Source organism: Scatophagus argus, chromosome 2 (assembly GCF_020382885.2).
Source record: "Scatophagus argus isolate fScaArg1 chromosome 2, fScaArg1.pri, whole genome shotgun sequence".
NCBI lineage: Eukaryota > Metazoa > Chordata > Actinopteri > Scatophagidae > Scatophagus > Scatophagus argus.
The window spans coordinates 9,696,978-9,724,886 of record NC_058494.1 but is presented as its reverse complement, the minus strand read 5'-3'; the positions used below and the strand labels follow the sequence as shown (position 1 = coordinate 9,724,886).

The 27,909-nt window shown below is 41.3% G+C and overlaps 3 protein-coding genes across 11 annotated transcripts; 1 reads left to right on the top strand and 2 right to left on the bottom strand.

Moving 5' to 3' along the window:
- Nucleotides 1-92: 92 nt before the first annotated feature.
- LOC124069026 (transcription factor AP-4-like) lies at nucleotides 93-7,753 on the bottom strand. Of its 3 annotated transcripts, none has more exons than XM_046407718.1 (7): nucleotides 7,397-7,753; nucleotides 5,037-5,202; nucleotides 4,827-4,925; nucleotides 4,246-4,416; nucleotides 3,461-3,607; nucleotides 3,165-3,326; nucleotides 93-3,018 (listed from the first exon to the last, which is right to left on the bottom strand). In XM_046407718.1, exons 1-7 carry the CDS (start codon nucleotides 7,483-7,485, stop codon nucleotides 2,863-2,865), a joined length of 990 nt encoding a protein of 329 aa, XP_046263674.1. In that variant the 5' UTR covers nucleotides 7,486-7,753; the 3' UTR covers nucleotides 93-2,862. The 3 variants fall into 3 exon arrangements, with proteins under 3 accessions (XP_046263674.1, XP_046263684.1, XP_046263693.1); XM_046407728.1 differs by lacking the exon at nucleotides 7,397-7,753 and adding an exon at nucleotides 6,317-6,582; XM_046407737.1 differs by lacking the exon at nucleotides 7,397-7,753 and adding an exon at nucleotides 6,313-6,559.
- A 2,138-nt stretch (nucleotides 7,754-9,891) lies between these two features.
- Nucleotides 9,892-15,630, bottom strand: mvb12a (multivesicular body subunit 12A). 3 transcript variants are annotated; one of them, XM_046407675.1, is made up of 10 exons: nucleotides 15,473-15,630; nucleotides 13,716-13,805; nucleotides 12,830-12,913; nucleotides 12,608-12,707; nucleotides 12,134-12,263; nucleotides 11,843-11,983; nucleotides 11,431-11,540; nucleotides 11,286-11,344; nucleotides 11,118-11,177; nucleotides 9,892-10,994 (listed from the first exon to the last, which is right to left on the bottom strand). In XM_046407675.1, exons 1-10 carry the CDS (start codon nucleotides 15,608-15,610, stop codon nucleotides 10,908-10,910), a joined length of 999 nt encoding a protein of 332 aa, XP_046263631.1. In that variant the 5' UTR covers nucleotides 15,611-15,630; the 3' UTR covers nucleotides 9,892-10,907. The 3 variants fall into 3 exon arrangements, with proteins under 3 accessions (XP_046263631.1, XP_046263640.1, XP_046263650.1); XM_046407684.1 differs by having other exon boundaries at nucleotides 15,469-15,604; XM_046407694.1 differs by lacking the exons at nucleotides 13,716-13,805; nucleotides 15,473-15,630 and adding an exon at nucleotides 13,076-13,701.
- A 2,378-nt stretch (nucleotides 15,631-18,008) lies between these two features.
- On the top strand, nucleotides 18,009-27,681 carry LOC124068984 (pre-B-cell leukemia transcription factor 1-like). Of its 5 annotated transcripts, none has more exons than XM_046407660.1 (9): nucleotides 18,009-18,323; nucleotides 18,838-19,102; nucleotides 19,714-19,787; nucleotides 23,636-23,877; nucleotides 24,000-24,190; nucleotides 24,305-24,440; nucleotides 24,597-24,744; nucleotides 25,511-25,597; nucleotides 26,374-27,681. In XM_046407660.1, exons 2-8 carry the CDS (start codon nucleotides 18,918-18,920, stop codon nucleotides 25,549-25,551), a joined length of 1,017 nt encoding a protein of 338 aa, XP_046263616.1. In that variant the 5' UTR covers nucleotides 18,009-18,323; nucleotides 18,838-18,917; the 3' UTR covers nucleotides 25,552-25,597; nucleotides 26,374-27,681. The 5 variants fall into 5 exon arrangements, with proteins under 5 accessions (XP_046263616.1, XP_046263597.1, XP_046263606.1 ...); XM_046407641.1 differs by having other exon boundaries at nucleotides 18,010-18,181; nucleotides 25,508-25,584; XM_046407650.1 differs by having other exon boundaries at nucleotides 18,010-18,323; nucleotides 25,511-25,584.
- The last annotated feature ends 228 nt before the right edge of the window (nucleotides 27,682-27,909 follow it).

The following is a 27,909-nucleotide window of genomic DNA, read 5'->3' as shown; positions in this document are numbered from 1 at the left end:
TCTGCTGCTGCCAAATGAGGAGGCGCAGTGTCACCACCTGGTGGACAAAAAGCTTCAGGTTAATAATTGAAGAACACGAGGGAGCAGAGGGGTGTAATAAAAAAGTACAAATTTTATTTTTTTTTTCATCTTTACAAAGGCCTGTTTACCCAAGTTTTTATAAACAAAATATAACAGCTTCTCATCGACCTGGACTGATGGAGAAAAAAAACAAAACAAAAAGAATCACAAAAATATATATATAAAAAAATGCTTGTTGCCAAAAATGAAAAACAAGATTAGAAAAATGAAAAACAGAAGAGCAGAACATAATAAACAGCCACTGAGTCACTTCAAAGAGTTTACAAAAATTAAATGGCAAAAGAAAACAAATATCTTCCTCATCACTGATTCAGGCAGTACAGAACAGCAAGTGCTTCATATCACATATCTCAATTTCCACCAAAAGACAGCAACGTCTTGGGAGAAGTGTTGAGCTGACCAACGGCAAAACTCAGCCGAAACTGAGGCTGTGGTTGGCCATTTGTCAGAAAAACACCAAACCCTTTCACTAACAACATATGAGACCCTCACCCCACCCAGCCCCCACGTTTGGCATGAAAAATACTATTTTAAGCAGATATAAAATCGATGTCTGCGAGTGAATAGTGTCTACACATCTCAGACATTTTCACATCAGTCATGTGTTAATGGGAAAAAAAAGGAAACCTGCAAAAAGGCAAAACAAAAGCCCGCTTTAGACAAGAGAAAACAACAATTAGTAACATGCACTCAATTGGCAACAGAACATATAAGAGATCAGAAGACAGATACAAATCCAAACAAGAGGAATGTTTACAGCATCAAGCCAGCGTATCAAATCGACTATGACAGGAGGGAGGCTTGAAGCAGGGCTTTCCAGTTAGATTCCCGAGAAAAATATAACCGACGAAACATGAGGTGGACAGACGTGGTGCATTTTGGATGGAGATGGGAGTATTTGGGGAGAGATCTGCAATTCAGTGCTTTTCATCAGAGCTTAGCACAGTTTGGAGCATCTGATGTACTGGGAAAAAAAAATACATCAGTTTATAAATATGCGATTAGTTTTCCAATAAAGCCGCCACCCCTCCTCTTAGAATTTCTTTTCCGGAATGATGCATTCAAGGATCAAACTTCAGTAAGATGCAACTTTAGAAGTTTTTCCCCCCCCCTACTTATATAAGCAAAAATCACAATGAGCCAACACAACGTGCGGTCATTTGTAATCAGAACCAAGTCCTCCCCGCGTCCCTGCCCGCAAAGCAATTCCAAAATGTGGAAATGACGCCTATCATTTCGCCAAAAAAATTAAAAAAAGAAAGATGCTTGTAATAAACATGTGTGTGAAGTTACACAAAGGGTTTGGGCCTCAGCTCACTGCTGGTCAGCAGAGCACCAGGCTGACAAAAAGCACCTTACAAGTAGAGTCTACATTCTTTGTTTCATAACAGATACTGTAGGTGTAATGTACACACCTACCAACGGTGCATAGATAACTTCACCTCATGTATAAACGACACCAACAAATTAACTGAAGATGGAATTGCATAAATAGCAAAAACTCTAGTGCATAGTCACTGAAATCAACAAACCAAGACCAGAAGATAGACTGGAAGTCTCTGGAGGAAAACCGGAAGCCTTCACGCAAACACAGCATGTGGCTCATGGAAATGCGTTAAGTCATTTATAAGTCAGTCAAACTTTCCATTATTCATAGGTAAGGGCTAAGTTTAATTCGTCAAATCATCTGAGACTGAAAAATTCTTTGTGCTCCTGCAATCCATCAACACGTGGTTCTATTTCTAAAGAAGACATTTTTTATACTGTTAGAGGTGTAAAAACCATCAACACTGGCAGATAACAAATGAGCGGGTCTAAATTTGACTGGCTAAAAATGTAAATCAGACTTTTGCAAAATTTCACCTCAAGGCCTCCGGTTCCCTGTAAACCTGATAAACCTCCAATTTTAAGTTGTTAATCTCAATATAAAGAAATATTCACCTTCAACAATCAGTAACCCTGACAGGAAGAAAAAAAAAACGACGAAAACATGAAAAACATTAAAACCAAAAGACAATTGATGTAAATTGTTCATCAGCTTATTTTTAAGGGCTTATTCAGATATCAAAAACACAACCTTTTTCAAGTAATTCAGACATAATTTCATTCAACATCTATCCTCCAATTAGCTTTGTAATTTAGTTTGAATTTTTCACAAACTGTTTAGTTCAGAAATGCCTTGTGTTGTAGTTTAAGTTGAGTTTCGTGGCCACTGGCACTACAATATCACCTGGCCAACCAGGATACAAACAAAAAACAAACAAATTAAGACTGGGAAAGAAAAGGCTGCAACTCCATATCCCTTTTCATCAAATCAAGAGCTGCTTCCTGACTGTGTTGTTACATTCAACTTTCCATTGTATGACTCCATCAATTTGTGGCACAAATAATACTGTTGCCGTGCCAGTGACGACGAGTAACTGCGATACTGTGACCGTGTGTAGCACACATAAACACGCATGAAGGACGGACTGATGCCAATAGCTTTTTACACAAGGAGACCCTCAAAGAAGCCAAAGAGCAGCTCTGACATTGAAACAATAGCCTGCAGAAATCCCACAGAGCCTCCTCTGCATGCTGACCATCCTATGATTTCAATCTTCAGAGATGTTACAGTACAAGACTGACACAGAGCTTAACCACTGGATTTTGGATAATGCCAAAGAAAAGATTTCTTCTTCTTCTTTTTTAAAGTAGTCAAGCGCCTGGAAGGAATTTTACAGTGAGTAGGTGTTTTAAGTGTGTGTGTGTGTGTTTGTGTGTGAGAATTCATGCGGCAGATCAGTTCATTGAGCAGTCTTCTCCCTCTGTGTCGGTGTCGGTGTCTGAGCAGGCGGTGTCCATGGCGATGTGGGCGGGGCTGACGATGACCGCTCGCCTCTGCTCCTCCTCTGCGCTCGCTCTCCTCTCCTGAGTGCGCTCGATGTGCTGGATGGCCTGAAGAGACAAGATGAAATAACACTGAAGCATGGAGCGAGCACTCTGTCCACTGAGAGACGGCTCTTAAGTGAAAACTAATACTTTCATTATGAAAAGATAACTTAAGATGATGATGGCTTTAGGAGTCTGAAACAAAGTTCTACCTGCACAATAGTGTCCAGGTTCTGTCTGGATGTGGACACGGTGCTGGTGTGGACAGATGGGCTCATGGTCACCACGGTGACGTGATGGTGGGGCTGCTGGGTTAGTGTCGGGGCAGGGACGATGACTGTGGGGTGGTGGGTTGGGGCAAGGGGAGCCAGCACCTGGAGGACAGAATAAATTAGAAACAAAATTAACCACATCTGACTTTGTGTTTGCATTTAACTGTCAATGTTGAGGCCAGGTATTTAAAAGACAAATGCCAACTGCTCTTTAAGTGTGTGCGTGTGCTTCTGACCTGTGGACTGTGTGTTTGTCTGTCAGCGGCATGGATCTGCTGCAGCCGTAACAGCGTCTGGCTCTGGAGGATCGCCTGCTCCTCCTCCACCTGCTGGGCGATCACCTTCAGACGCTCTGGGTGCAGCTGGGTGTCCAGAGATCGCACCTGCAAACACATGCACAGAGTATATGTGTTTATTACACGAAGAACCATTTCACCGTTTTGAGTAGCAAAATGCATATCCAAGGCATGAGAATTATTGCAGCAATACAGCAATTCAAACACAATTAACATCACAATAATTGCAAGAATTGTTCCTATAGAAATTCTAGAGAATAATTCAGGGTAAAACGTATGGTGTTCTCCTAAGAGTCATTAAACAAAGCAAAACGGAAATATCTCAACTCTGGCTCTCCCCTACTGTTTACTTTCCTTTTCCTTTGTTTAAGTTTCTGTTTGTCCTGACCGCCTGTTCGGTTGCCTTTGTCTTAACCTGCTGTTCAGGTAGATCCAGGATGTGAGCGGATCAGCATCTGGCTGGTGAACTGATTACTCTGTCGACACCACCAGCTGCCACTTTGTTAAGGTGACTGATATCCACGGCAGCTGAACTATTAGTCTGGGTATTCTCATAGCTTATATCCACTGTGAACTCTACACAAAGTCCATTTTATAACACAGAGATGTGCTTAATTTCTCTTACATGCCATGTCTCTTTAATCTCATCTCACATCTACTTTAACTCAGAACAAAACAGCGAAGGGAACGTTAGTGAAGAACCTCTGCTCCTCCCGTTGACTCACCTGCTCCTCCATCTGCATCCGAGCCGAGCGCTCCTTGTCCAGTTGCTGTCTCAACTCTAACATCTCCCGCCTCAGCTCCTCCACTTTCTCCTCCTCCAGCGTGTCTGGAGAGCCGATCCCTTCGTCCTTCTCCTCTGCTCGCTTCCTCTTTGGTGATGAGCCACTAAACTCCTGGAGTGACATGAAGGACGTGTACAGTAAATTTACATGTTTAAACTTGCTGATACGAGGCGCAACATCGCACTGCCCGTGTGCACCACAATCAAACCTTATCCTACAAAACAGAGCACACACTGGCATGGTCCAGTGAAACTCAGCCTGCATAAGTATGACTTCTTGTTGAAGCACACATGAACCAGACATGGAAATGTTTTCCTCTCAGAGATCTTATCTTTCTAAAGACTTAAAAAAAACTGCTTGTGACGAAAGCCATCACAACACACGTCATTACATCACAGAATGTGTAACAACAGGTTTCAATACATGTCACAAAAGGCACCATGAAGTAAAGTGCAATGAAGTTTCAAGTCTTTGCAGGCAATTTTTATTCTGTGCTTGGAAACAATGACTTAGGCTGGTACCTGGATAAAGCGTTTGAGCTGGTTGTTCTGCGCCAAGAGCTGCGTTTTCTCCTGCTCCAGGGCAAAGATGTAGTCCGCCGTTTGCTGCAAGATGGCCGCCTGATGGGAAAAAACAAGAGAAGTGAATACCAGAAAAGCCTTATCATAATGTGTCATGATCTAGGCAACCCAAAGGGGAGATCTTGGTGTGTCACTGCTTGTTTTCTGTACCTTGCTGAGTTTTTCTCCATCTGTGTGGGGCAGGAGTGTTTTGAGAGACTGGAAGCCTGCGTTGATGCTCTGCATGCGTCGACGTTCATTGCTGTTGGCAATCTCGCGGCGGATTCGTCTCTCCTGGTCCTGGGCTGTCTCTGGACTGAGGGGGATGTTGGCCAGGCTGAAAAAGAAAGGTTCAAATGGGAGAGATGATCATTGTGTCCAATGAGAAGGTACAAGCTCCTCTCTGACACACACAATTCCTCTTCTTATGCAGGTTTGGGTGAAATGATGGAAGTTTATCCCGACAAATAATTTTAACAAACTGCGCCCCTAAAATGTTAAAATGCAAAAAGAAAAACCTTAAACAAACCGTTAACAGCACACATCTCTGAAACAAATCTGTTATTCTTCGTCTGGGTAAATAAACAGCAACAATAAAATTTGAAATGACCTTCTTTTCTGACTGTCTCCTCAAACCTTTAACCTAGAAATTTACAAGGCTGTAGTCCTGACCTTTCTGCATTCCTCAGTCAAGGTGCCTGAAGGTCTTTGAGTTTGGCTGAACTCAGTGCCCCCTCAAACGCCTCCACCCCATGAGGTTGGATGTTATGGTGGCAAAACCCTGTTTGTCTTACTTACTCAGGGGGAGAAATACGTGAACCATTAAGCCTAAAGAGGATGACAAACCCGGAGAACCAGATCTGGGATGTTTACAAAAATGCAGAAAGGTCAGATGGAGGGCACTGCTTACATGGCTCTAAACAGTTCTTTTCTACAAAAGGTGAACGTGTGGCGAAAGAGCTCAATTCAAATAACCTCATTTGATTTATCTGAAAAGCAGAGCGAGAAACACACCTTTAAAAGAACATTAAAAACGTTGTCATTCTGTCACAATAAGTGCACACTCTCTTTAAAATAAGCTACCAGTCATTAAACTGTTCATGCATCAATCTGATCCCATTGAAATTCCTCCCATTATAATGCATATGAGGGAGTCCGAAACATAGGTATAAGAAACATTTGTGGCTTAATTCGTTCATTTCATCCCTCAACATCTGTTAATTCACCTCATATGAAACGTTTAGGAGGCCTGTAAGGCACATAACGAAGGTCTTTGTCCCCTTGTGCTGTACAATACAGACATGCGAGACACTGACGATAGAATTTAGGTTTTGTAAATTTAGCTCATCGTTATGAAGCAAGAAAAAAAACTTTATGTATATCGCGCTAGTTTATTCACACTCCACGTACTATACTCAGCATCCAAAACATGTTTACTGTTCCTTACTGACACAGCACTGTGGAGATAGGTCTGGATATGCGAGACTAGCTGGCACAAGTCCATCTGATCACATCGTCGCCCCGAGACAGCACAGAAAACAAGAACATATAACCCACAAGTAAAACCTGTGAAGGTTTTTAAAGTTTAGAGATGAAATCAGCTGTTGTCAGCGTCGTGGTCGGGAGCTGCGGACCTTCAATATGGCCGCCGGAGGGCGCGTCACGCGGTCTGGACGGTAGCAGCAGTGAAATGTGACGCCGCCAGGAGCAGCAGGCCCCCTGGCATCATGGAGAACAATGCTTTCTACCGCAACCACTCAGTTCTAGCTGAGTGGTTGCGGTAGAAAGCTGATACGGAACTAACGACTGCAGATCTCTGTCCACCGTATACTTATAAATCAGTGTGACTGAGTTGAACAAGCGTTCGTACCTGAATAAAACAAGTCAGCACATACACAGTACGGCCAAGAGGACGAGTGTGCTGGGATAGCTAACTAGTTAGCCAAGCTATGCTAACTTTAGCACAAGACCCAACCATGGCTGCTGTGCGGAGCGTTATTTAACTACGCATGTAGCATAGCCGAACCCTTATTTTACTTCCTCGTTTTTAAGACATATACAAATAAATTACCCATGCATGCAATTTAGAGACAACAGTGAGAGGTGTAATAAACTAAGTCGTTATAAACATGTGATTTGGTATATAGCAGCGAAGCGGCGGGGAACACATTAACTACCACGTGGTTGGTGTTGAACTGGACACAAATGTATCGATTTCACCTCGTTGATTTACATATTTCTGGGCTGAATGGCTGTAAACATGCCTCGTAGGTAATTATATGTCTTTTGGTCGCAAAATGTAATATCACAGATTAAACAGGCCCCCTTTCACTCGTCGCCAACAGCAGCAGCTGGACAACAAGCTGCTAATTTTTACAACCAAGCTCCTGCTGCCAAGACATCGCAGCGAAGCTAACACCTAGCATGCTAACTGAAGGCAGACCGCATCACACACGTACACACACTACAACCACACGAGGGACGGTTTGTGCGAGCAATTTCATATCAACAAAAAATATCCATCTACACACCTGCAGAGACCTCCAATAACATCCTTTTCCGTCTTCTTGAACTGCTGTAAGGACGCTATCTTTTCTGTCGGCATCATGAAATATTCCATGCTTTCAAAGCCACCTTCTGTAGTCCGTGTTTTCTTTTTTTTCTTCCTCCACCGCTGTCCTTGCTAAAATTATGTTAAATGATGTACGTCTTTAGTACAGAGCTCTCGCCCTACTCCTCAGTGGCGCATATCGAAAAGACAAATTCACAAACAGGTAATCTGAATAATAGAGTTAGAAAAATAAAAGTAAGTTCAGGCTGTGTTGCTTCCCACAGCTGATGGGGTTCCCTCCAATGTGTGTGTGTGGCTTCTTGCCTCCGCCTACTACGTGTCTGTCTGAGTGTGTGTGTCTGCTGCCTCCGCCTACTGAGTGCGCGCGCTCGTGTGTGTGTGTGTGTGTGTGTGTGCAGCTGATCTGTGTGAGGCGGGAAACAGCTGGTTGGAATCAGAGCCGGTTTTCCGGAGAGCAGAACAAACAGACCTGCAGGAGAGTCGCTGTGTAACTGCAGTGACTGCAGACCAAATCCCCCACTCAGAAAGGACCGTGTAATGGCACGACTGTCAGTAAGGGGGAAACAACACGAATTTAATTGAAGATATGTTCGTTTATCACGTTAAGTCCCATTTAAACATGAAATATTGGTGACTTAAAAGCAGCGCCTGTATGATTATCTAACTTTAAGGGCCCATTATTAGTGACCCACTGCTCCACTCCCTAATCTGGCCCTAGTTCCTATAAACTGTTTTATTTCCCAGATTACCATTAGAATTGACTAAATGCAATTTTTATGTTTGTTTTTCTGCATACAATATATGAGAAGTCACTCATTTCCTGTTTTTCTCTTAATTCTCTTAATATCACTATAAATGAAATCGCTTTGGATGAGCCGTTAATTCAATTAACTGAAAATAATCAATAGAATATTGGATAATGAAAAGTCTTAAATTACAACCTTACACTGACAGTATTCTGTGCAGTTGCAATTTGTCATGCCCATTCTGCTCTTTCATCACAAAAGTTGCAAACAGATATTAATAAAGTACAAAAACTATGCACCATTTCACTGAGAAGCCGCCTAACAACAGAGTCCCTCGGGATCAATAAAGTAGCTATCTATCTATCTAGTAAGGGAGCCTATGTAATAGGCGGTGTACTACTTTACACGTCCAGCAGAAATAGTCCAGTGTAGTACAGCAGGTGGCAGTAATGCACAATATCATTGGTTTCCAACTACCATTGATATACACTGATTTACATTGAAAATATTACTCTGAAAATGGTAGTGTAAGTGTTAACATGTAGGAGTAAACCTGTTGTGCATAGTAATCTGATGATGAAATAAAAGGCTACGTATTTGAATATAATTAATCTCATGAAGATAATAAATCCAGAATTGACAATAAAAAAATCTGTTTTTAACTCTTAATGGACAAAACATAAGTGATTAATCCTGTTCAAGCCCATTTTTGGTGAATGAAGATCCTCAACCAGCCAAGCCAAATTCATTTGAATGAAATTTTACAAACATATTTGAATGTCAAATCTGCAGAACAAGACGCATGACTGTTGAGGGACAGGCGGCGAGCAGGTTTTAAAGTCACCACACGTGTAGCAATACGTCCTCCACCCGCTCTCTTCGTACGTGCAAACCTTCAGCTCTGGCATCGCGTTCCTCTGGCTTGCAAACTCAAGTGAAAGCAGACTAAAATTCTTTGGATGAGCCCGTGAAATGAATCGTTATTCGTACTCTCATCTTGATCCTCTACATTGAACTGCTCAGGGCAGGTCGCCACAGAGAAAATATCCTTTGGACCACAAACACTGTGCAGTTCCTCTTGTCTTTTCCTTCTGCTTCTTACTGCACTGTACTCAGTTCACATTCTCAAGCTGTATTTCAAACTTAGTCTTTTCATATAACACAAAGGTTTGTTAAGTCTGTCTTATTACTATGTAGAGTTCTTGACTATAGATTGCAAGTTTTTATTTCTTTTACCTTGACATGTTTCAGCTGCTGACTTCCTGCAGTCTTCCTCAGAAGAGTCTAGCAATGGGATCAGATCTGAAAGCAGCGGATACCACTGTTTGATGAGGGAGGCAGTTGAAATCAGAAAATGGGCCTGGGAGACTGTAAACCAGGACAAAGGAGCGTACGTGCTCTCTCATTCCTGAGATGCTGTCATGCATTAACTATCGGACAACAGGTGAGACGATCGTCCCACCACTTCAGGTAGGACAACCAAACCTGTGGAAATCAGCCAGACAGAAACGTCAGATCCTCATCAACGTTGTGCGACTCTTCTGGGGAAGTCTGCAAGAAATCAGCGGTCGAAATATGTCGAGGGGTGAGAAATAAAATCTTCCTAGAATTCCCTTCGAGAATTTAGGCTAGTCTTCATTTCTCAAATGCTTCTGGACGTAGAGAAGCTCAGTAAGGTAGTACTGCATGTAAAACGATACACCTGAAGTCGTGTTTAATAGCTTTTTTTTTTATTTTTTCCATGCAATAAGAGACCATAAAAACAGCAAAACATCAGTTTATACATTGTACAATAACAAAGATAAATATTTGGCCCTTTATTTGGCCCTGACAAACAACAACAGATTCTCTCCTCTTGCTAACCACATATCTTGTATAAGTTTGACAGACACATAGCAAAATATACAACCTTCTTCCATTCATTTTGAAATAGAGTATAACCTTATTTTTTTGGAATAGTACAAACCTGACAGAAGGTTACTCGTCATATAAGAAATAGCATATAGTTTAGATATGCTAGTGCTCAGTTAAACATCTGCAGCACAGTTCATCCACCAATGTCTCAGCTCTGCCTAACAACACATTAATGACTGAAACAACTAAAAAAGCGCAGCAGTCGTAGATGCCAGGCAACACGCAACGGAGCAAGTAGCGCACATCAATCGCAGGTGCTTCTTCATGACGTAATGAATCATTTTCTAGCATACAATGAATTTTGACACAGTGGGTTTAATGCTGCAGATGAATGGTTGATACCCAACTGAATCCTTCATCTATTAAATGTTTAACGTTGTAACATCTTTAAAGGCTGTATCCCTGCAAAAGGTGGACAGTCTAAACACATGTCAAGACGATATAATTACAAATATATTTCCATTCAAACAGGCCTTTGGCAAATAAAAACTTGGATTGCTTAAAGATGGTAACGCAGCATAGACTTGACATGATAGAAAAATAAAAAGGAATGCAAGTGTGCCATGACAACCAAGCAGTCAAACCGGCTTTGATGTGCGATTGTCAGCGTCAGTCTCATGTAGAAGGGCAGTGCCCACAGGTGACCTTTTATTTAACCCTGTTATGATAAATCATTATAATTCCACTTGAAGACTAATATTATAAGCCTGCAGTGTACATGTAAGAGTGATCATCCTTCATCTGGACCACGATGTGGGAATGTTGTAATGCTAAAAAGTGTGATACTGCTACTTTGTCAGAGTTCAAAGATCACTGAGCTGATGGAGTGCCTCCTGCTGGCAATGATGGTCTGGTCCTCTTGGCAGCAGATTCCTCCACAACAAAAGTGTAATTATACTGAAAAAAAAAACAAACAAAAATAATCCGATATGAATATATTCTTTGTTGGAAAAAGTTTGAAAAGTTTGCTCTTAATTCACAAATCACAGGGCTGAAACTGAGAGTCAGATTTGACCCTACCTCATTTTCAATGTCTTGGAGAGACTTTATGCAAATGCTGTTTAAGGGAGAGCTCAGAGTCTAAGAAAGAGATGACAGAGAGAAACAAATGAGACAAAACAGGAAGCAAAAAAAAAAAAAAAGCAATGGCACCCATCACTTTGGGATAATTGCAAATGTCAGACATACCGTGCCATTTGCTTGGATATCAAACTTTGGGTGAAGGCTAAAGGGAACGCCATCTAGAGCTGCAAAGAGTCAGGGAATAGTTGAGTGGGCTGCCCACAGTGAGAAGTACTAATAAGTTTCCCGTGTGTGAAGAGACTTGGAGTACCTGTGATTCCCTGAATACTGCTGTCAGCAGGTTTGTCCAAGTTGTCCTTGGTGTGGAGGCTGCAGCGCCTCTGACTCAGTTTATTATATGGCAGAGCAGGAGGAGGGTTGCTGCAGAGATAAATGGAGAAATACTAACACCAAGAGTGACACATCTCCAGGATAGACTTTGCAGTACCGCAGGGTTATAAAACTGCATTCTCTCTTATTTTGACATATCTTTTATCTTTAGGACAAACATAAATTTATTACGTTTTTGTCTTTAAATTTAGTTTTCTCATCTGTTTCCGTCATTTGGCTGTATTTAAAAACCTGTATACCAGTAGAGCCATGAAGAATCCCCCAATAAATGATTAAATCAATGAAATGCACTGCAGCACTTCTTTGTATTAGTCATTAAACAAGTACTACACCTGGGTCTGAGGGGCTGAGGGGCCGGGGACTGGTCCAGTGAGAGCCCACGGAGGTCCAGGCTGACACTGCGGGGCTTGGCTTGAGGTATGGGACTAGAAAAATACCCCTTCCTGCACCACAACACGTAGCCATGGATGTCTCTGGGGAAAAGGCACATTTAATGACACATTAAGAACTTCATGATTAACAATTACAGTACTGAATGCACAGTTAAATACAAGTGATCAACTGAAGACACACCACTATAAACCACTGTAAATCAAATGTTTGGATACGTGAATGCTACCAACCCCACATATGTGTAGTGCTGCAACATCATTTTGCTTTTGGCTGTCAGTTTGATATCCAACACAGCCGTGTCCACACTTCCCACTGGGACGACGCGCACGCACACCCGTTTCTTCTTCGAAACAGTGGCCTCTGGACAAACAGACACACACAGACAAACACAGATAATGTCCATCAGACCGCAAATTAAATCAGCAGTAAATATCAGGAGTGAGTCAAAAACCAGCAATGTGCAAGCACCTGTGTGTGTCCGGCTTTCATTGTTATCATTGCAAGGACCAGTTTTAGCCTTAATCACAACGAGGACATTTTGGCCGTTTCCCGCTACTTCAAAAGAACTTGGTTCAAAGGTTAAGGTTTATGTTTGCGGTTAGAAATTCAATTGTGACCGTTTGGTTAAGGTGCTATAGAACGAAGTACGTTAATGAAGGTTTGAGGTTGAATGTGTGTGTGTGCGCATGTGTGTTTGTACTCACTTGGTTCAAGGTGCTCCGCTATATAGCAATAACCGTGAGGAATAGACTCCTTGTCTGAAATAAGCCGAATGTCTGACACTACCATACCACCTGCCAACTCCTGGAGAGACAGACAGACACAGTCAGTTTATGAGAGACAGGAAGGATAAGTTTGGAGAACGAAAGGCTGCTGGGAAACATACATAATGTATGGCCTGTGTGCACTGCATCTGTGTCGGTTACCTTGCTGTAACAGAGGTAATAGCCAGACTTCATCCCAAAGCTGCGCGTAAAGTTTGCTGCTGCTCCGTCTTCTGTGATGCTGATCTACGGGAGAAAAGGGTTGCTGTTACATTTACCACATCTGACTTCACAAACATGTCTGCTTACATTAGAAATAGGTAAAAGTAATGTAAAAATCTGAGGTTAGAGGTGGATTCAAACATCAGCTTCTGACTCGAGGTGCTTCACTTCACTAAATCAGCCTACTTCAAATTCTCCTTCGAAAGGCACTACTGCCATCTGCTGCAGCCAAATTCATCCAACAAAACAAGAGTGTGGGTGTAGCAGGCACTGCTCAAGAAAAACAAATGTGTTCAGTCCACTTGAAGATAAAATGATAGAAGTTAAGTGTCAGCTGGGTTAAAAAAAAACAAGTTTTAATTCAGACTGAAGGGGTGCAGTTGTGACCATATTTGTCATTAAATAGCTGGTTGTGAGACTATTCATTTCATAAAGTCACAAACATACACGACAGAGTGCATAATTTACATCATTTCTAAACAACCGCAGTTTCTAAAAGGTCAAGTTTACAGCTCATGCAAACACAACTGTTGACACAACATTTGACTGACTATAAATACAGCTGCTTCTATCATCCCACCACCACTTTTGTAGCCCCTCTGTTTACCTGTGGGTTTTCTTTAAATTCAAATGACTTTTTAAACAAAGATTGGTTATAATGCATCACAGTACAGAGGAGGAGGTTAGTCTCTAAGGTTGTCAGTCGCACTCTAACGCTGAGGCAAACTGTTTGTGGAATGAAATGAGGAAATATCTGGTTCCTATTTTGTCTCTAAATGGTAACGATAATTTACTACATTGTACAAGTCCATTTCTCTGTTTGTACCAGTATGAAGTCTTTGGGACAGGTGCTACTGTTTGAGGTCCACACCACACCCGTGATTGGCCGGACGGCCCCACGCTCCATCAAAGACATCTGAGGAAGAAAAAAAGAAAAAGGTACAATAAACTAAGAAGGTCCGGGGCGTCTGGAAGGGAGGACAACAGTATACGTGTGTGTGTGTTTTAATGGTGGAGGCAAACATAAACGATGGATACAAACATATCAAATCTTGTCAGTCTTGTGGTTGCCAGAGGAGACTTTTAGATAAATTAAACTGCTGCATTTAGCAGAGAGTAAGAACACGCTTTGTCTGAGATTAATTGTCATTGTGGGAACCAACTTAGTGAGTCCATGTGACGAAAAGTGAGCACTCGCAAAGGTAAACAGGCTCCCATTCAGACTAAGAATTCGTGTCACATATAAGCTACATTGTACAGACCAGAATGACCCTATTCAGTCTAAACAGTCATGTTATCTCTATGAGAGTTCAAGGACAACAAGAAACTACTCAGTGCAAGACTCCACCTCTGACTAAGAAGAAGAAGAATCAGCTTTATTGACTGTATATATATTTTTACATACACACACTGAATTTGGGTTCTGCATTTGACTCATCCTTAGTTGAACACACACATGCAACACCTGGCAAATTACATGCAGTGAAACACACACAGGAGCAGTGGGCTGCATCAAGCGCCCTGGGAGCATATTGGGGGGGGTCAAGTGCCTTGCTCAAGGGCACATCATCAGGCTAATGGGTGGGGGGGGGGGCATTTTTCGCATTAATCACTCCACCACACCCAAATTTTTCCTGCCCGTCCGGTGGGGGAATTGAACCGGCGACCCTCCGATCACAAGCCGCTTCTCCAGCCTCTACAACAGTGAAGTGGCAGTTCGTCCTGGAGAATTCTACATTTGCCCTTTTTTAACATTTTTTTTATGTTTAAGATTCACTTGAAATATACAGACAAAGTATGTCTTACACAAATCCTGAAAAGCACACACATAACAAATCAAGTTCCCACAGTAGGTTGATGTGAGAATCATGTACAAAATCCAGTGCGTCTTAAACCACCACGGCTTAAACGCTATGGCAAAATGCCCAACAGACAAATTTATGTTGAGTCACGTTACATTACCGTAATGCCTACACCCAGTTAAACCAGTTGCTGTAGCCTGAAGCTTTTTGTTTGTGACTCATGAAAAACTAGTGGCATGTGCTCTTGAGTTGACACTGAAATGCCCAGAAATGTTCAGATTTCACAAGAAATAACACAGGATGAAGCAAAAATCAGCAGGCCGGATTAACTGATGAAATAAATTGTGAACTGAAGGTGGATTTAAATGAGATTTATTCATTTATTCACTTACGTAATGCCTCTTATTATTGTGCTGATCTATTTCGGCATCAGGGTGAGAAATCACTAGCAGACAGATGCCCTGTAGCTTAAAACAATACTGGACGGGGTTTGACAGTTTAACTGCTTTACCACCAACTTTAACATCAATTTTGTCACAGTTGTACCTTTCTTAACCAATTCAGTGTGTGGCAGTAGAGTTATTCATAAGAAAACCAGAGTAAATTATTACTAAGCAATGATTTTGAGTCATTTTCCAAGTAGTTAAATGACAAGCCAAGTTTACCTTACAATAGTGGCGACTGTTCCATTGACAAAACTTCGCGGCTTTTTGTGCAAAATTAGCTTAATACACTTTCGTTTCGTGATTCGATTAATACAACAATTAAGATACATACTTACTCTGTGTCTGTGTTCGCTTCTGTGTCGTCGAGGTGAAACGACTTGCCAGGCAAACAACTTCTTAGTCAAAAGCCGAAACTTCTTGGTGTCCCTTGTCAAAGCAGGAAGTACTGAATCCATTCTGACTCCAACTCCCATCAGACCACGGGGCAACACGACACAGAATTAAATGCTAACTCGAGTCTGAACACAAGGTGGCAGCATTACAACAGTGAGATGAAACAGTTTGTTTACCAGATTACACAGTTTACATCACATTATTGTTAGGCACTTGTGCGCACGAACAGACATTTTGATATTCTTTATTTATTTATTGGGTTTGTGTAAATAAACATTTTGCCTATTTGAGCTCATTCACAAACACAACAGCTCCTGTAGTGGTAAGGACAGGGTGGTGCACAGAAAAGAATAAATTCAAATTAATTAATTTAATTCATATTTTTAATATATATTCATTAAATAATTATCTAAAAATGTAATTTTAGAGCTAAGTGAAAACAAGGGTGAGCAGGGCAGGCTGAGCTGAAGAAAAGGACAGAATGAAAGGAAGATAATGAAAAAGGGTAAGACGGGAGGGAGGAGAAGGGGAGCAAACAGGGAGATCAGGGAATGGGAGTTAAGAAGGGATGAATTGTAAGTAACCACGCTTTTAAAAGGGCAAGGTGGAGATGTGGGGTGGGCTGGTAATGAAAATGAAAACTACTTAACTAGAGCATCCAGAGGTGCTCAGGTCCCTGTTGGCATGGCAACACGCAGAGCAGACCACAGGAGACGAAGGGGGTGGATGTTTCCACCTCGGTGAAAATAGATATCTGTGTTTATTCAGAGCAGTTAGCTTCGATGACTGGTTGCTCAGTTAACGACAATGAGCCAGCTGTAATCTGCAGAGACTAAAGCAAAAGGGAGAAGAAGCAATTTGCCAGTGAGTGCTTCTGTGTGTGTGCCTGAATGCCGACACATCTGCGTGTCTGCTTGTTGGGGGAGCATGCGGCTGCCTGTGTGTGAGTGGTAGTAAATATGTGAGTGATAGACTGAGTGAGAGCGGGGATTCATTCATCTTTTTCTTTCAGTCAGCCTGCTGTCTTGAGTAACGGCAGTAGATGCACAAGCACTAAGTTCATGAACAAACAAATAACAACAAAACATAGGAAATGTATCTATTGTTATTATCACAATTCAGTAAAGCTGTTGCATTTCTATTTAGGCTAAGTGTAAATGTTTAATGTAAAAAGTATATATCAACTCATTTGATATGCCATATTCAGCTTGTGAGGCCTCCTTAGTCTGTTTGTCATCTAACCAAGTAAGCTATAACTATAATAACTATAATCTAACTATAATGCAAAATAAAATGATTGCCACTTTGTGTACAACTATGAATTCAGTAAATTAGACACTGAGCATTTATCTGTACTCAGATATAATAAGTTGAGATTTACTTGTCCTAAAATGTATTTTTCTTTACAGCTGACTGAAGTCTCTCTACAGTGACCTTTGACACAATCAAACAGTACAAAAAAGTGTTTTCAATAAAAAGTGAAAACAGGAGGAAATGTCTTTGTTTACTTATTAAGGTTTGTATTTTGCCTCAAGTGTTACCTTTGCAATTGATACTCTAAGCTAGAAAATAAAAAGGTTCATTATACTCTTATGTTTTATAAACCCTAACTATATCTAACGACTGTTTCATTACTCACGAGCTCCCAGCATACATAGACAAACTGGACATCACAATTTTTCCTATTACGTGAAGTGCTATCTCACCTGTGGTATTCTGGCTTTTTGTTTGTTTGTTTGTTTTTATGTTAATTAGTCTTCACCTAACAGTGGCAGAATTACATAACAATGCTATCAGACTCTTCAGATGAACAAGCTGTAGTGTGAAACAATAACAACAATAAATGCACCGTTTATCTCTGTACTTTCTATGTTCCAAACTGTGGTGAAATAAGTATTCAACTACAAACAAAAACCCTGCATTCAAAACCTTGCCTAAGTAAAAGTATCTCAATATTATCAGCAAGATCTACATAAAGTAAAAGTACTCATTCTGCAGTAAAATGTTCTTCAAAGTTTTACTATTAACCTAAATTACGTTTTGGGATTTATATTACCGCTGCACTAATGTGCAGGCCAATGCTCCATATTACTAATTTTAATTAAAAGTTGTAATTTGAAAAGTAGGTAAAGCTATCAAAGAAATGTCATGAAGTGCAGAGTAGGCAACAATATTTGCCTCTGAGATGTAGTGGAGTGAAAGTATAAAGTTGCATAACATGGAAATATTCAAGCAAAATCACAAGCACCTCGAATATCTAACATGTTATGACCATTAATTTGACTCTTTGGAAACCTCTGTGGAAATTCTGCCTTGAAGAATGTGCCGTCAAAACAACCTCCGGGAGAACATAAAACATGGCTCGACAAATGATTTAGACATCATCATCAAACACGAGCCATTAATGAACGCGGTTATCGGCGTTACGGTGTATTATTTTGAAATGTGTGAGCGGAAGTTGTCTCTTCTGATGCCGCGTACCTTGACGGCAGACAGCGTCGCTCCAAGTGGGAGGAGTGGAGAAGCAGGCACAGAGCTGAGCAGGGGGGAAAAACAGCAACAACTAATGGTGCTACCATGGCAGTGTGAGACTTGGACGGAACCAGATAGATGAAATTCCTCGGGAAAACCTGCTCGACACCGTCTTTAAGGTGACCCCGTCGGTTCCCACTTTTAATGACCGACTGGCTCGCGAGTGAAGGGAGAGCAGGTGGAGACGGCGACATTATAGGGGCTCCTGGGTCATAATCGCTCCGTTCAGGCCACAATTCAACACCGTGGCTTGTCCCCGAGGTATTTTCTTTATTATTTCTCTGGCATTTTGCTGCGACTGCGCGTTGGAAAAGGGCGAACAACCTCATACAAGCAGGAATCCGATAGCTTTGTACCAAACCAGTTTTGTTGCTCGCATTAAGCCCACTTTTCATCCCCGCTGTTTGCACGCATGGCCGCCCAGACTCAGAGAAATACCTTTCATTTTGTTTTGAAGCTTTTCTCTGCCGTTTTTGTCTTTTCAGGGGAACAAGGGATGTGCGCACGCGCATTAGGCTACTCAACACAACAGTGTCTTACTATAGGCTAATATTTTGCGAACCGTGCCCTTCCGTGCCAAAGAACAGCCACATTTTGCAGAACCTTATTTGAGTTGAATGTTCTTCTTTTCTTTAGACAGTTTTTGCATTTATTTTCCTGTGTTGTTCAGAGTAAGACCCGCAAGTCGCTCCAACTAATTTTTGAGACCTGCATGTTGTTGTTGTTGTTGGGTTTTTGTTTTTTTGAAAACTTTTCAACTTCTTGGTATTTTAAGTGCTGAAAGTTCGACAAGGAACCCGCTTTTGTAGTCCTTCTCCCATCCCAACATATCACATTAAGTGGCACTTTGGATCTATGGAAGACCAGGCCTGTGGGATGCTGGGTCACACTGGACTAACTGGACTTTCTCAGGAGGATGTGGGCGATCCTGACAACACAAGGAAACACCCCAACCTTGGTCAGCCACAGCAGACTATTGGAGACATCCTCCAGCAGATCATGGCCATCACAGATGAGAGTCTGGATGAGGCCCAGGCCAGGTAATACCGGGGGAACAGGACCAGATAAGGCCTGATTGGGAACAGAACATGTGTAAGAGTTGCTTTAGGGGTCTGCATAGGATAGGTGGTGGAATGATCCTTGTCATCAAATCCCCTCTCTGGCTATGAATCACCACATTTCACTTGCTGACCTCAATACAGAGCTAAGCCAGTACTGACATAAGGCGATCTTTACAAACATTTAACAGGGAGTTTGACTGAGGATTTTCTTTTGACCCCGTGTTTAATCTAAATGTGACACAGACCCTCACACGGCCCCTTCAACACATGGAATTGTTTCATGGACCTTTATCGGTTTTTAAAGAAACCCTTTACCACCCTTTACACACTACAGTGAAATCTGACTTGTAATTCCTGTGCTAGCGTGCCGATACGAAGATGAGCAAGTTCAAGTGAATTAGACAGCTATGTGCTCAGGCCTGTTTTCAGTCAAAGGCATGAACAGGTTCGGCTGATCATCTGAAGCTGCTCAGCACTGAATTGCTATGCATGATTTATTGCTGATGGATGTCAGCGCATGTAACCAGTAGAACGTAAAACCTACCAGTTCACAATCTCTGTGTCTCTCTGTCGTTCATTTTCCACAACAGGAAACATGCTTTAAACTGCCACAGAATGAAGCCCGCCCTCTTCAGTGTGCTGTGTGACATCAAAGAGCGGTCAGGTGAGTTGCCCATATGGGTCCTGGTCTTGACATCAGCCAGTGAAGGAGAAGGTTGCATGCTGTTAAGGAAAAGCATTTTTACTCTTTCACTGCATCCATGATTGGAGCTGATGTTAACTCCAAGGATCACTTTGAACTCACCATTTCAGGTTCATGGCATTTCCATCATTTTAGGTCAAACTGGGAATGTAAGGATCGAGCTACATTTCCCCCTTCCCTCACTTACTGCTCTCTCTACCTCTCTCTCTCCCTGTCTTGCTCTTGTGCTCAGTATGTCCCTCTTTTAATTAGTGGTGGTTTTTAGTGATGCTCTCTTCCAAAACCACCACTGACTGCAGGAGGAGCATCATAACAATAAACTATTTTGACACAGAAGTGACACAGGAGCAACAGAATCGCCTCATCTGGGGGATTAACATCAGGAATGTGTGCCAGCACATAGGATAATGTAACGCCGAGATGGCTCTAATTGCTTGTGAATTACAGAAACAAACTGAATACTGGCAGGATGGTTGTTATTGTTCCTTTCTGCTACCACTGCTTTAGCTGTCCTCATTCAGACCCAGCACACTGCAAGGTAATCACCTTTAATGAGCTTTTGGCAGAGAGCTGCAGTCTGAATTTACTCATTCACAAGGGACAAAGAAAAAAGGCAATAAAAATGGAAATTTTACAAAGATGGAAGCATAATCAGATGATTCTTCCTCATTTCTCTTACAACAGAAGAAATGAAGTTGCATTTGCCTGCCTGTTCACCACTGATGCAGGTTTTACAGATTTCAGTCAGTCATTGAAGGATAAAGCTGGTCCACAGATCCAATGAAAACTTGTGTTTGGCCCATCTCTTAGTACTCTCTGATTTCCCTCATCTGTCTGTGGCACTCAAGCACATAAATCTTTAAAGACTAATTTATAGTTTTAATTTTTTAATGAGGCTGTGGATTTATGCCAAAAATTACTCATACAAAAATCAATAATGCAGTGCTGGTGACCCATGTTAACCCTTAAAAGTCCAGTGTGTCAGCTGTTAGGGAGACAGACAGGACAGACGTGGAATATGCAATATAAATTATTATGTTGTCATTGATGTATAATCAGCCGAAGTTAAGAATTGATGTGTTTTCCATACCTTAGATTGATATCTACATAGGGCTGTTTTTAAGAGGTTGGACTGGGCCCCTTACTTGGTTTTTAATAATAGTTTCGTGCTTGGTTTACGTACATGGTTTGTGGCTGTTTTAATTTATTTAAATAGTTTTTCTAAAAAATCCTGAAAACACCTTTAAGTTTAATCCTTTGATCAGATTGCACAAAAATTATTGATATGATGTTGGATATAAGGGGATTGTGATAAGCATACTCAGATAGTTTTTTGATAGTTTGTTTAGATTAAAAACAAAACACAATTTACTGTATTTCACAATATATTGAATCCTAACCCCTGTATTGTGATACATATCAACAGCCCTACTGTGGATATATCTGCCTACGTCCTGCCATCACAGACAAAAAAAAGAGTTTAAAACAAATGACGTGGGAGACAAAGGGACACAAAACTGCAAACATGAAATATAAAAATAGAAGAGAGAGAGAGAAAGGGAGAAAACATAGCAAAGGATGGACAGATTGATGGATGAGTTGTAGGCAGCAGCACTAATGGTTGTGTCTCATGGATTGGCAGGCGGTTGATAATCTCCAGACCTCTGAGTCTTGTCAGCCTTCACTACAATCAGATTCTCAGTGGGGGACAGTTTGCCACCCATGGTTTCACAAAGCTGGATTTACCCTGTCAGAGCGTTCTGGTCCACAAGGTGTCACGTACTATGGCTCATTTATCTCCTGCACAAAGTGAGAGCGAGTGTGTGTGTGTGTGTGTGTACACTCAGCACAGTCAGTGGGCAATCAGGAAGGTTGGCCCAGTAATGGAACTGCTTCTAATATAGCTGTCTCTTCTTTTCTTTCATTCTTGTTCCCTCTTTCTCACTATTAGTCTACCTTTGATATACTAATATATATATACTTCAGGTTCATGGTAAGATATATAAGATATATATACTTTTTATACTAAACATAAATGGTTTATTTCAGAAGCTGTTAGGATGAATCAAAATCATCTGGGAAAGAATCTAAAGTTATGGACTGATGAGACTGGGAAATAAACGGGTGGGGATGTTGGAAAGTATGGACATAGAAATGAAGGAAGAAGGAAAAGGGAGGAGAGGAGACATGGACAAGCACTTCTCTGTAAGCTGTGAACTTGTAATCATGTCTCTTTGTCCATATTTTTCAGAAATGTGGATTTTCTTTACAGTCTGTCCGTGTTTTGTGTGTGTGCGCGCATGTGCTTTTGTAACCTAAATATATACATAAATATGCACATCCACACACACGTTTGACTGGCTTAGATAACTCAATAGTACACTCACTGTACTGTGCTATGGTTTGGGAAGTCAGTAGTGTGTATCTGATAGAGCGATCACCCTAACAGGTGTGTGTGTGTGTGTGTGTGTGTGTTAGTCTGGCAGCTGTCATTACCCTCCCTGCAGGATTATGAATGTGAGACCACCTCTGGAAATACCTTGTAATTGCTCGCTAATTTGCATAACTGTGCAAATTAACAACCTCTCAAACGAGCTTTCATTTTTCACTGGGTCTTTAGTCGCTCCTTAAGAGCTGGCGTTAATTAACAGCTGTGTGTTTTTGTGTGTGTGTGTGTGTTTCTTTGGGCTTGAAGATGCTCAGGAAAGCTGGCATCACTCCCATAGTTGTCTCTGTTGTTGCCTCCTCTCTCTCTCTCTCTCTCTCTCGCTCGCTCCCTGGGTCAGTCCAGTTGTCCCAGTGTGCAGACACCACTAAAGACTTGATCCTCGCTGCCTCCAACAAACAGAGCTCCAGCTGTGTTAGCTGCAGGCATCACCACCTTCTACGCATTAGCCGGCTGTCGCTATGTGTTGTCTGGGCAGAGATGGGCCAAAGCCAAGTGTGTACATATGAGATTAAAAACAGGGGCTTGGTTGTTAAGTACCTAGCAGATACTAATTGAAGATATTTTCATATGCATAGAGTTTTCTGTGTTTGAGGACATGTTAGTGAGGAACATCTACAAACAAATGGTAGTAATCGACAAAGTGAAAGAATCAGAATAAATGTGTGCTGCCGGTCATGTATTGGTAGATTGTGCTCTGCTTGATGTGAGAGTGACCCTCAGTGGAGTGTGCCACTTGACACAATAAGTACATCTGTGATTTATACTGTATGAAAAATGCAAATGTTTTACACAAAAGATAAAATGCACTCCAGATTCAAAAAGCCCTCATGTTCATGTAGTAAAGTCCTGTGATCCTTTCATCTTTTAACACAGACTGTGTGTTTGTGCTTCAGATGGGAATGCAGCATTTATTCAATCAGATACTTAAACAGCAACATAAAACCTGCAAATAAGAATACTGATTATATAAAATGTCTTGCAATAAGTTCAAACTTTGACCAACCGAAACAGGATACTGATCAGCAGGAGGATGTTTGGAAGCAGCATAAAAGCTCGACTGAATGCCAGCGGGTTGTATGTGTGACATCTGCTTATGTTAGTCGGCCTAAGTTATGCGTGTGCGCACTGTGCTTCCTGTTTTTCTCGTTGAACATGGCTGAGCCAGAAAATCTGAATGAACACTGCAGTGTTACATAAGCAGAATAAGCATAGTCATTCTGCTTCCCATGAATTCCCAGCAGCACGACAGTAGGTGTGTAGGTCAGCAGGGTGAAAGATGTGGCTTTAAACATCTGCCCTTGTCCTTAACTTGGCTCGATTAAGTCACATCTCATGTGTTTGGTTCTCTCCATCTCCACAGCCCTGAGAATCCAAGGCAGCCAAGAAGAGGGCAGTCTGGACCCTCAGATCATGAGACTGGACAACATGCTGTTAGCAGAGGGTGTCGCAGGTCTGGAGAGGGGCGGGGCCTCTGCAGCAGCGGTTGCCGTGGCAGCTGGAGGGTCGCCTAATGATGGGAGCAGCTTAGACCACACCGAGTACAGAGAGAAGCTCGCTCACATACGACAGATGTACCACACTGAGCTGGAGAAATATGAGCAGGTGTGATATTTGAGCATAAATAAAACATCAGGGAAAGAGATACCGTTCAGTTTTCAGGGAAGCTACTACGATAAAGAAAAGAACGTCAGACATTTGAGTTCTTCACCCCTCCTTCCATACAGGCATGCAATGAATTCACCGAACATGTGATGAACCTGCTGAGGGAACAGTCCCGTACGCGACCCGTCTCACCCAAAGAGATTGAGCGAATGGTGGGCATCATCCACCGCAAGTTCAGCACCATCCAGATGCAGTTGAAGCAGAGCACGTGTGAAGCTGTCATGATCCTACGCTCCAGGTTCTTGGATGCCAGGTGGGTTTTCCTGGTCCTAGTCTACCAGCGCACGGCGGCGCCACTCCAACATTGCGAAGTAGAACATTTACTGGTTTCTGATGGTTAATTGTTGCAATCGCCCTTCTGTGTCAGGCGGAAACGAAGAAACTTCAGCAAGCAGGCAGCAGATATTTTGAATGAATATTTTTACACCCACCTGGCAAACCCGTACCCCAGTGAGGAGGCCAAGGAGGAGCTGGCCAAGAAGTGTTCCATCACTGTGTCTCAGGTCAGCCTGTCAAAAACACGCTGGGAAAAACTTAAAACATAACGAAACTGATAAAGCACATATATATACTGTACTTGGACATGGTTTAGTGTAATGAAGCCCACTGAGTTTCTTGGCTTGCTTTTGACTTTGCTCTTATCTCACTAATTCTCTCAGGTGGCCAACTGGTTTGGTAACAAGAGGATTCGATATAAGAAGAACGTTGCAAAGCTGCAGGAGGAAGCTAACCTGTATACCAGGAGGTCAGCTCCCAGTGTGTCTTCAGAGGCAAGCCAAGCCAACTCCCCAGCCACACCAAACTCAGGTATAAACACGGACATACACACACATGTGAAATCTAAGGCACAGTCATTGTCATTACGTTTTTCTGTAGTTGTATTCTCAGGGGGATTGGTTCACCTTTGAAACACAATGAAAAAGAAGATCTGTCCTTAGTTTTGTGTGGTAAAGAAGTTTAATTATCTGTTACAGGTTTAGTACTTTACAGTATCTCAGACTGTCTTTGTTTTGACCTCCTTGGTGTCCCAGTCTGTATGATACTTAATTATAACCAGTGTAGGGAATGTATGGAAGATGAAAATAGAAAAGTATTTCTAATTTATTTAATTTATTCTACTTTATACTTCTACTCCACAATCTCAGAGGCAAATGTTGTACTTTTTACTCCACTACATTTGTCTGACCATTTTATTTACTAGCTACTTTTCAGATTATACTTTTTCATACCCTTTCTGTCCAGTATCTCTAGATGTTTTGGTTTTGAATGTTTGCGATGAACAGAAGAATGTGAACGTGACATAAGGAAGTGTTCCCTTATGTGTTGAGGAAATTCTCCTTCTTAAACTAAATAAACTTTTTAAAAACTGCCTTTAATTAGATAGAAACTGCGACAAAGCTGAAAAGAGGCTGTTTGTCTAAGCTCATGAGAAGTTTACTTTTTATAGAGATGGTTCTCACAAGATACACTACAAACATATGATGATCTTCTAGAATGTGATTATTATAAAGTGGAATATGATTATGAAAATTTTCTAAGATATTCTTGGTCAAAAAACTCTGCATGCCAGCAGGAGGATACCCAGCCCCGTGTTACACCCCGGATGGGAGGTGATGAGGAGGACCTGCCTTTAGTTACAGTCTCCACGTGAGTAGCCATGGTAACAGCCTTTGTCTGTGTTAGTATGTTTTTCAGACCCTGATGATGCAATTCCCTTTGCATATGTTGCACTACATCAGCAACTGGACTAGAACACCACATTGTTGTTGATTATTAAAGGAAACATTCACAGTAAAATTTAATCCTGCTAAAAGGGAAAAAATTGCTTTGAGTGTGCATATTCCTTTTCAGTTATTTGTTGGTGTGTTTTTAATAATTGTTGAGAAGAAAATGATCACAAAGCGTTTAGAACATATTTCACTGGCAGCTATGTTTTCGACTTTATGTTTTGAGCTGTAGCACCAAAGGCAGCATTAAGAATAATAGACATAACAGTTTGCAAAATACAGACCAAACCACAGATGCAATAATATAATACTAACATTCTCGCTATAAACAAATAAATGTTCATATGAAGGATTTTAATCAAACAAAAAACGTATTTGACAAATTAAAAATTGTGACTTCACAAATTATTACATGAACATGGGACATCTGAAGGTACATATCAGGAGTGTTTCTAGGAGTTGATTGGGGCCAAGCAGCTGTCTGCAGGAAATGCGGTTCACTCGTGGCAGGTGGATGATTTATGCATATGAGCTTGTATACAGGAGGACTTTACCCAGCCCGGCCTACTCCTTCTTTTTCTCCACATGCACACACAGGCAAGGGTTGGGGTGGTCAGGAATTAAATCCTCTATATTCTGTGATGATGTCAGATAGATTCAGGGCTAGTCAAACAACATCTGGTCCCCCTCTGAACATCTCTTTCTGCAGGTTGATGCAAGTTGGCAGGACAGTGGTGACCCCCCCCCCCCGTCCCCTCCCAAGCCCCACCCAGAGAACCAGGCAGCAAGCACTACGTCACCTCCAGCTGATGCTCCACCTTCCCATCCTGCTCCTCAGACTTATACAACACAGACTGCAGGCTGACCTCCAGTCGAGCCACAAACAGGCTCTGATGCTTTTCCCACACCTCACTTTATGAATGTGTTTACACTTCTGTTTTTTGTTTCTTCGTCAGTTACTCACCACATTTTCTTCAGTTTCTTTAAATTAATAAATAAATGGTGATTGGTGAAAAGAACATTTTTTAACGTACCACTTCACCTGTGAAGGTTTGGGGCCTATATGTGGCCTTGAAACAGATGCTGATTCATCGTTTTATTTCAAAGAATTAAAATAAGACAAGAAAATAATTTTTATTATTTGTTACTGACAAAACACAACAACAACATCTAAATGGCAAAAATAACCAAAAATGAATAAACACATTGTCACTTCTTAATTTTTTGTATTCATTGGCGTTGCTTTGGACAAGAACAGAGTTTGAGTTTGTTTCTATTTATATGAATGTAAAACAATATTGCCTTAACAGGTAATTGTGTTTCTCAGATGCTTTAGAATCAGTCAGACCAAAGAGGCTGTAACCCAGGAGATCAGACGGGTGTGTCGTGCCCATGTACACACACTTGAACTCTTTAGTCAGCTCAAAAAGTCGCGTTCAGTTTCAGATCATACAGCACTGGATGGGACAGTGAGTTGTTTTTATTCATCTGTGCCCTCTAGTGTTGAGCAGTGCCGCTGCATCTAAAACAACAACTGTGTTTTCTAGTTAATCTTCACTGGTGAGTGTCAACAAAACTTGAGAGCTGGTAAACAGAGCAGATTCTGTTAGTCATTTATCTAGAGGAGAATCTGCTGAGGTGGACAGTTGTCCTGGGGTATCTGATAATGTAGTGAGTGAGTTAATATGATAAAAAGAAAAAGAGCCCACTAATTGGTGAAAAAACAGTTTAAAAAAAGAACAAAAACTTACTGTCAAAGTATTACAATGATTGTGATTATGACTTGACAGGATGCAATATAGATATAAGATGGTGATCTAATAAAAAGTGTGTAATATCCTGAATTTTAGAGGGCTGTTATTTAATTAGTTAAAACTACATAATACACTCCTTTAAAAAGTCATAATAAGTGCTCTGTGTAAACCTATAATGTTACATTATCCTGGCATTGTTTTGTATTATGCAGCCTGGTGCATTTTGTTTTTCTGCAAACATTAAATTCTCTTGCTACACAGTTTTTAATGTCCCTGTCCTTCCCTACAGTGAAAAATATTTCAAATTGTATGAGGACTGAGGAGCCAGTCTTTTATATGGTAGTGTTCATCCAAGTGACAGTGACCATGTTCTCTTCAGTGATTTCAGATGGTTCTTTTGTTTGTTTGTTTGTTTTTTATTAAGTTCTCTGCATATTTTTTTTAAAAATATGTCTAAAGCTTTACTTAAAGGGACTCACTAAAGTTACAAA

What these genes read in the sequence shown, in the direction of transcription:
- mvb12a (XM_046407675.1), bottom strand. Translation starts at nt 15,610, where the DNA reads ATGGGAGTTGGAGTCAGAATGGATTCAGTACTTCCTGCTTTGACAAGG. An exon ending in CAGTATTCAGGGAATCACAG is followed by an intron (nt 11,345 to 11,430) that starts GTACTCCAAGTC and finishes GACTCTTTGCAG; the next exon opens with CTCTAGATGGCGTTCCCTTT. An exon ending in TCCAAGACATTGAAAATGAG is followed by an intron (nt 10,995 to 11,117) that starts GTAGGGTCAAAT and finishes TTTTTTTTTCAG; the next exon opens with TATAATTACACTTTTGTTGT.
- LOC124068984 (XM_046407641.1), top strand. Translation starts at nt 18,918, where the DNA reads ATGGAAGACCAGGCCTGTGGGATGCTGGGTCACACTGGACTAACTGGA. An exon ending in TGACATCAAAGAGCGGTCAG is followed by an intron (nt 19,788 to 23,635) that starts GTGAGTTGCCCA and finishes CCATCTCCACAG; the next exon opens with CCCTGAGAATCCAAGGCAGC. An exon ending in GTTCCATCACTGTGTCTCAG is followed by an intron (nt 24,441 to 24,596) that starts GTCAGCCTGTCA and finishes TAATTCTCTCAG; the next exon opens with GTGGCCAACTGGTTTGGTAA.
- LOC124069026 (XM_046407718.1), bottom strand. Translation starts at nt 7,485, where the DNA reads ATGGAATATTTCATGATGCCGACAGAAAAGATAGCGTCCTTACAGCAG. An exon ending in AGCTCAAACGCTTTATCCAG is followed by an intron (nt 4,417 to 4,826) that starts GTACCAGCCTAA and finishes ATGTCACTCCAG; the next exon opens with GAGTTTAGTGGCTCATCACC. An exon ending in GACAAACACACAGTCCACAG is followed by an intron (nt 3,327 to 3,460) that starts GTCAGAAGCACA and finishes TCTGTCCTCCAG; the next exon opens with GTGCTGGCTCCCCTTGCCCC.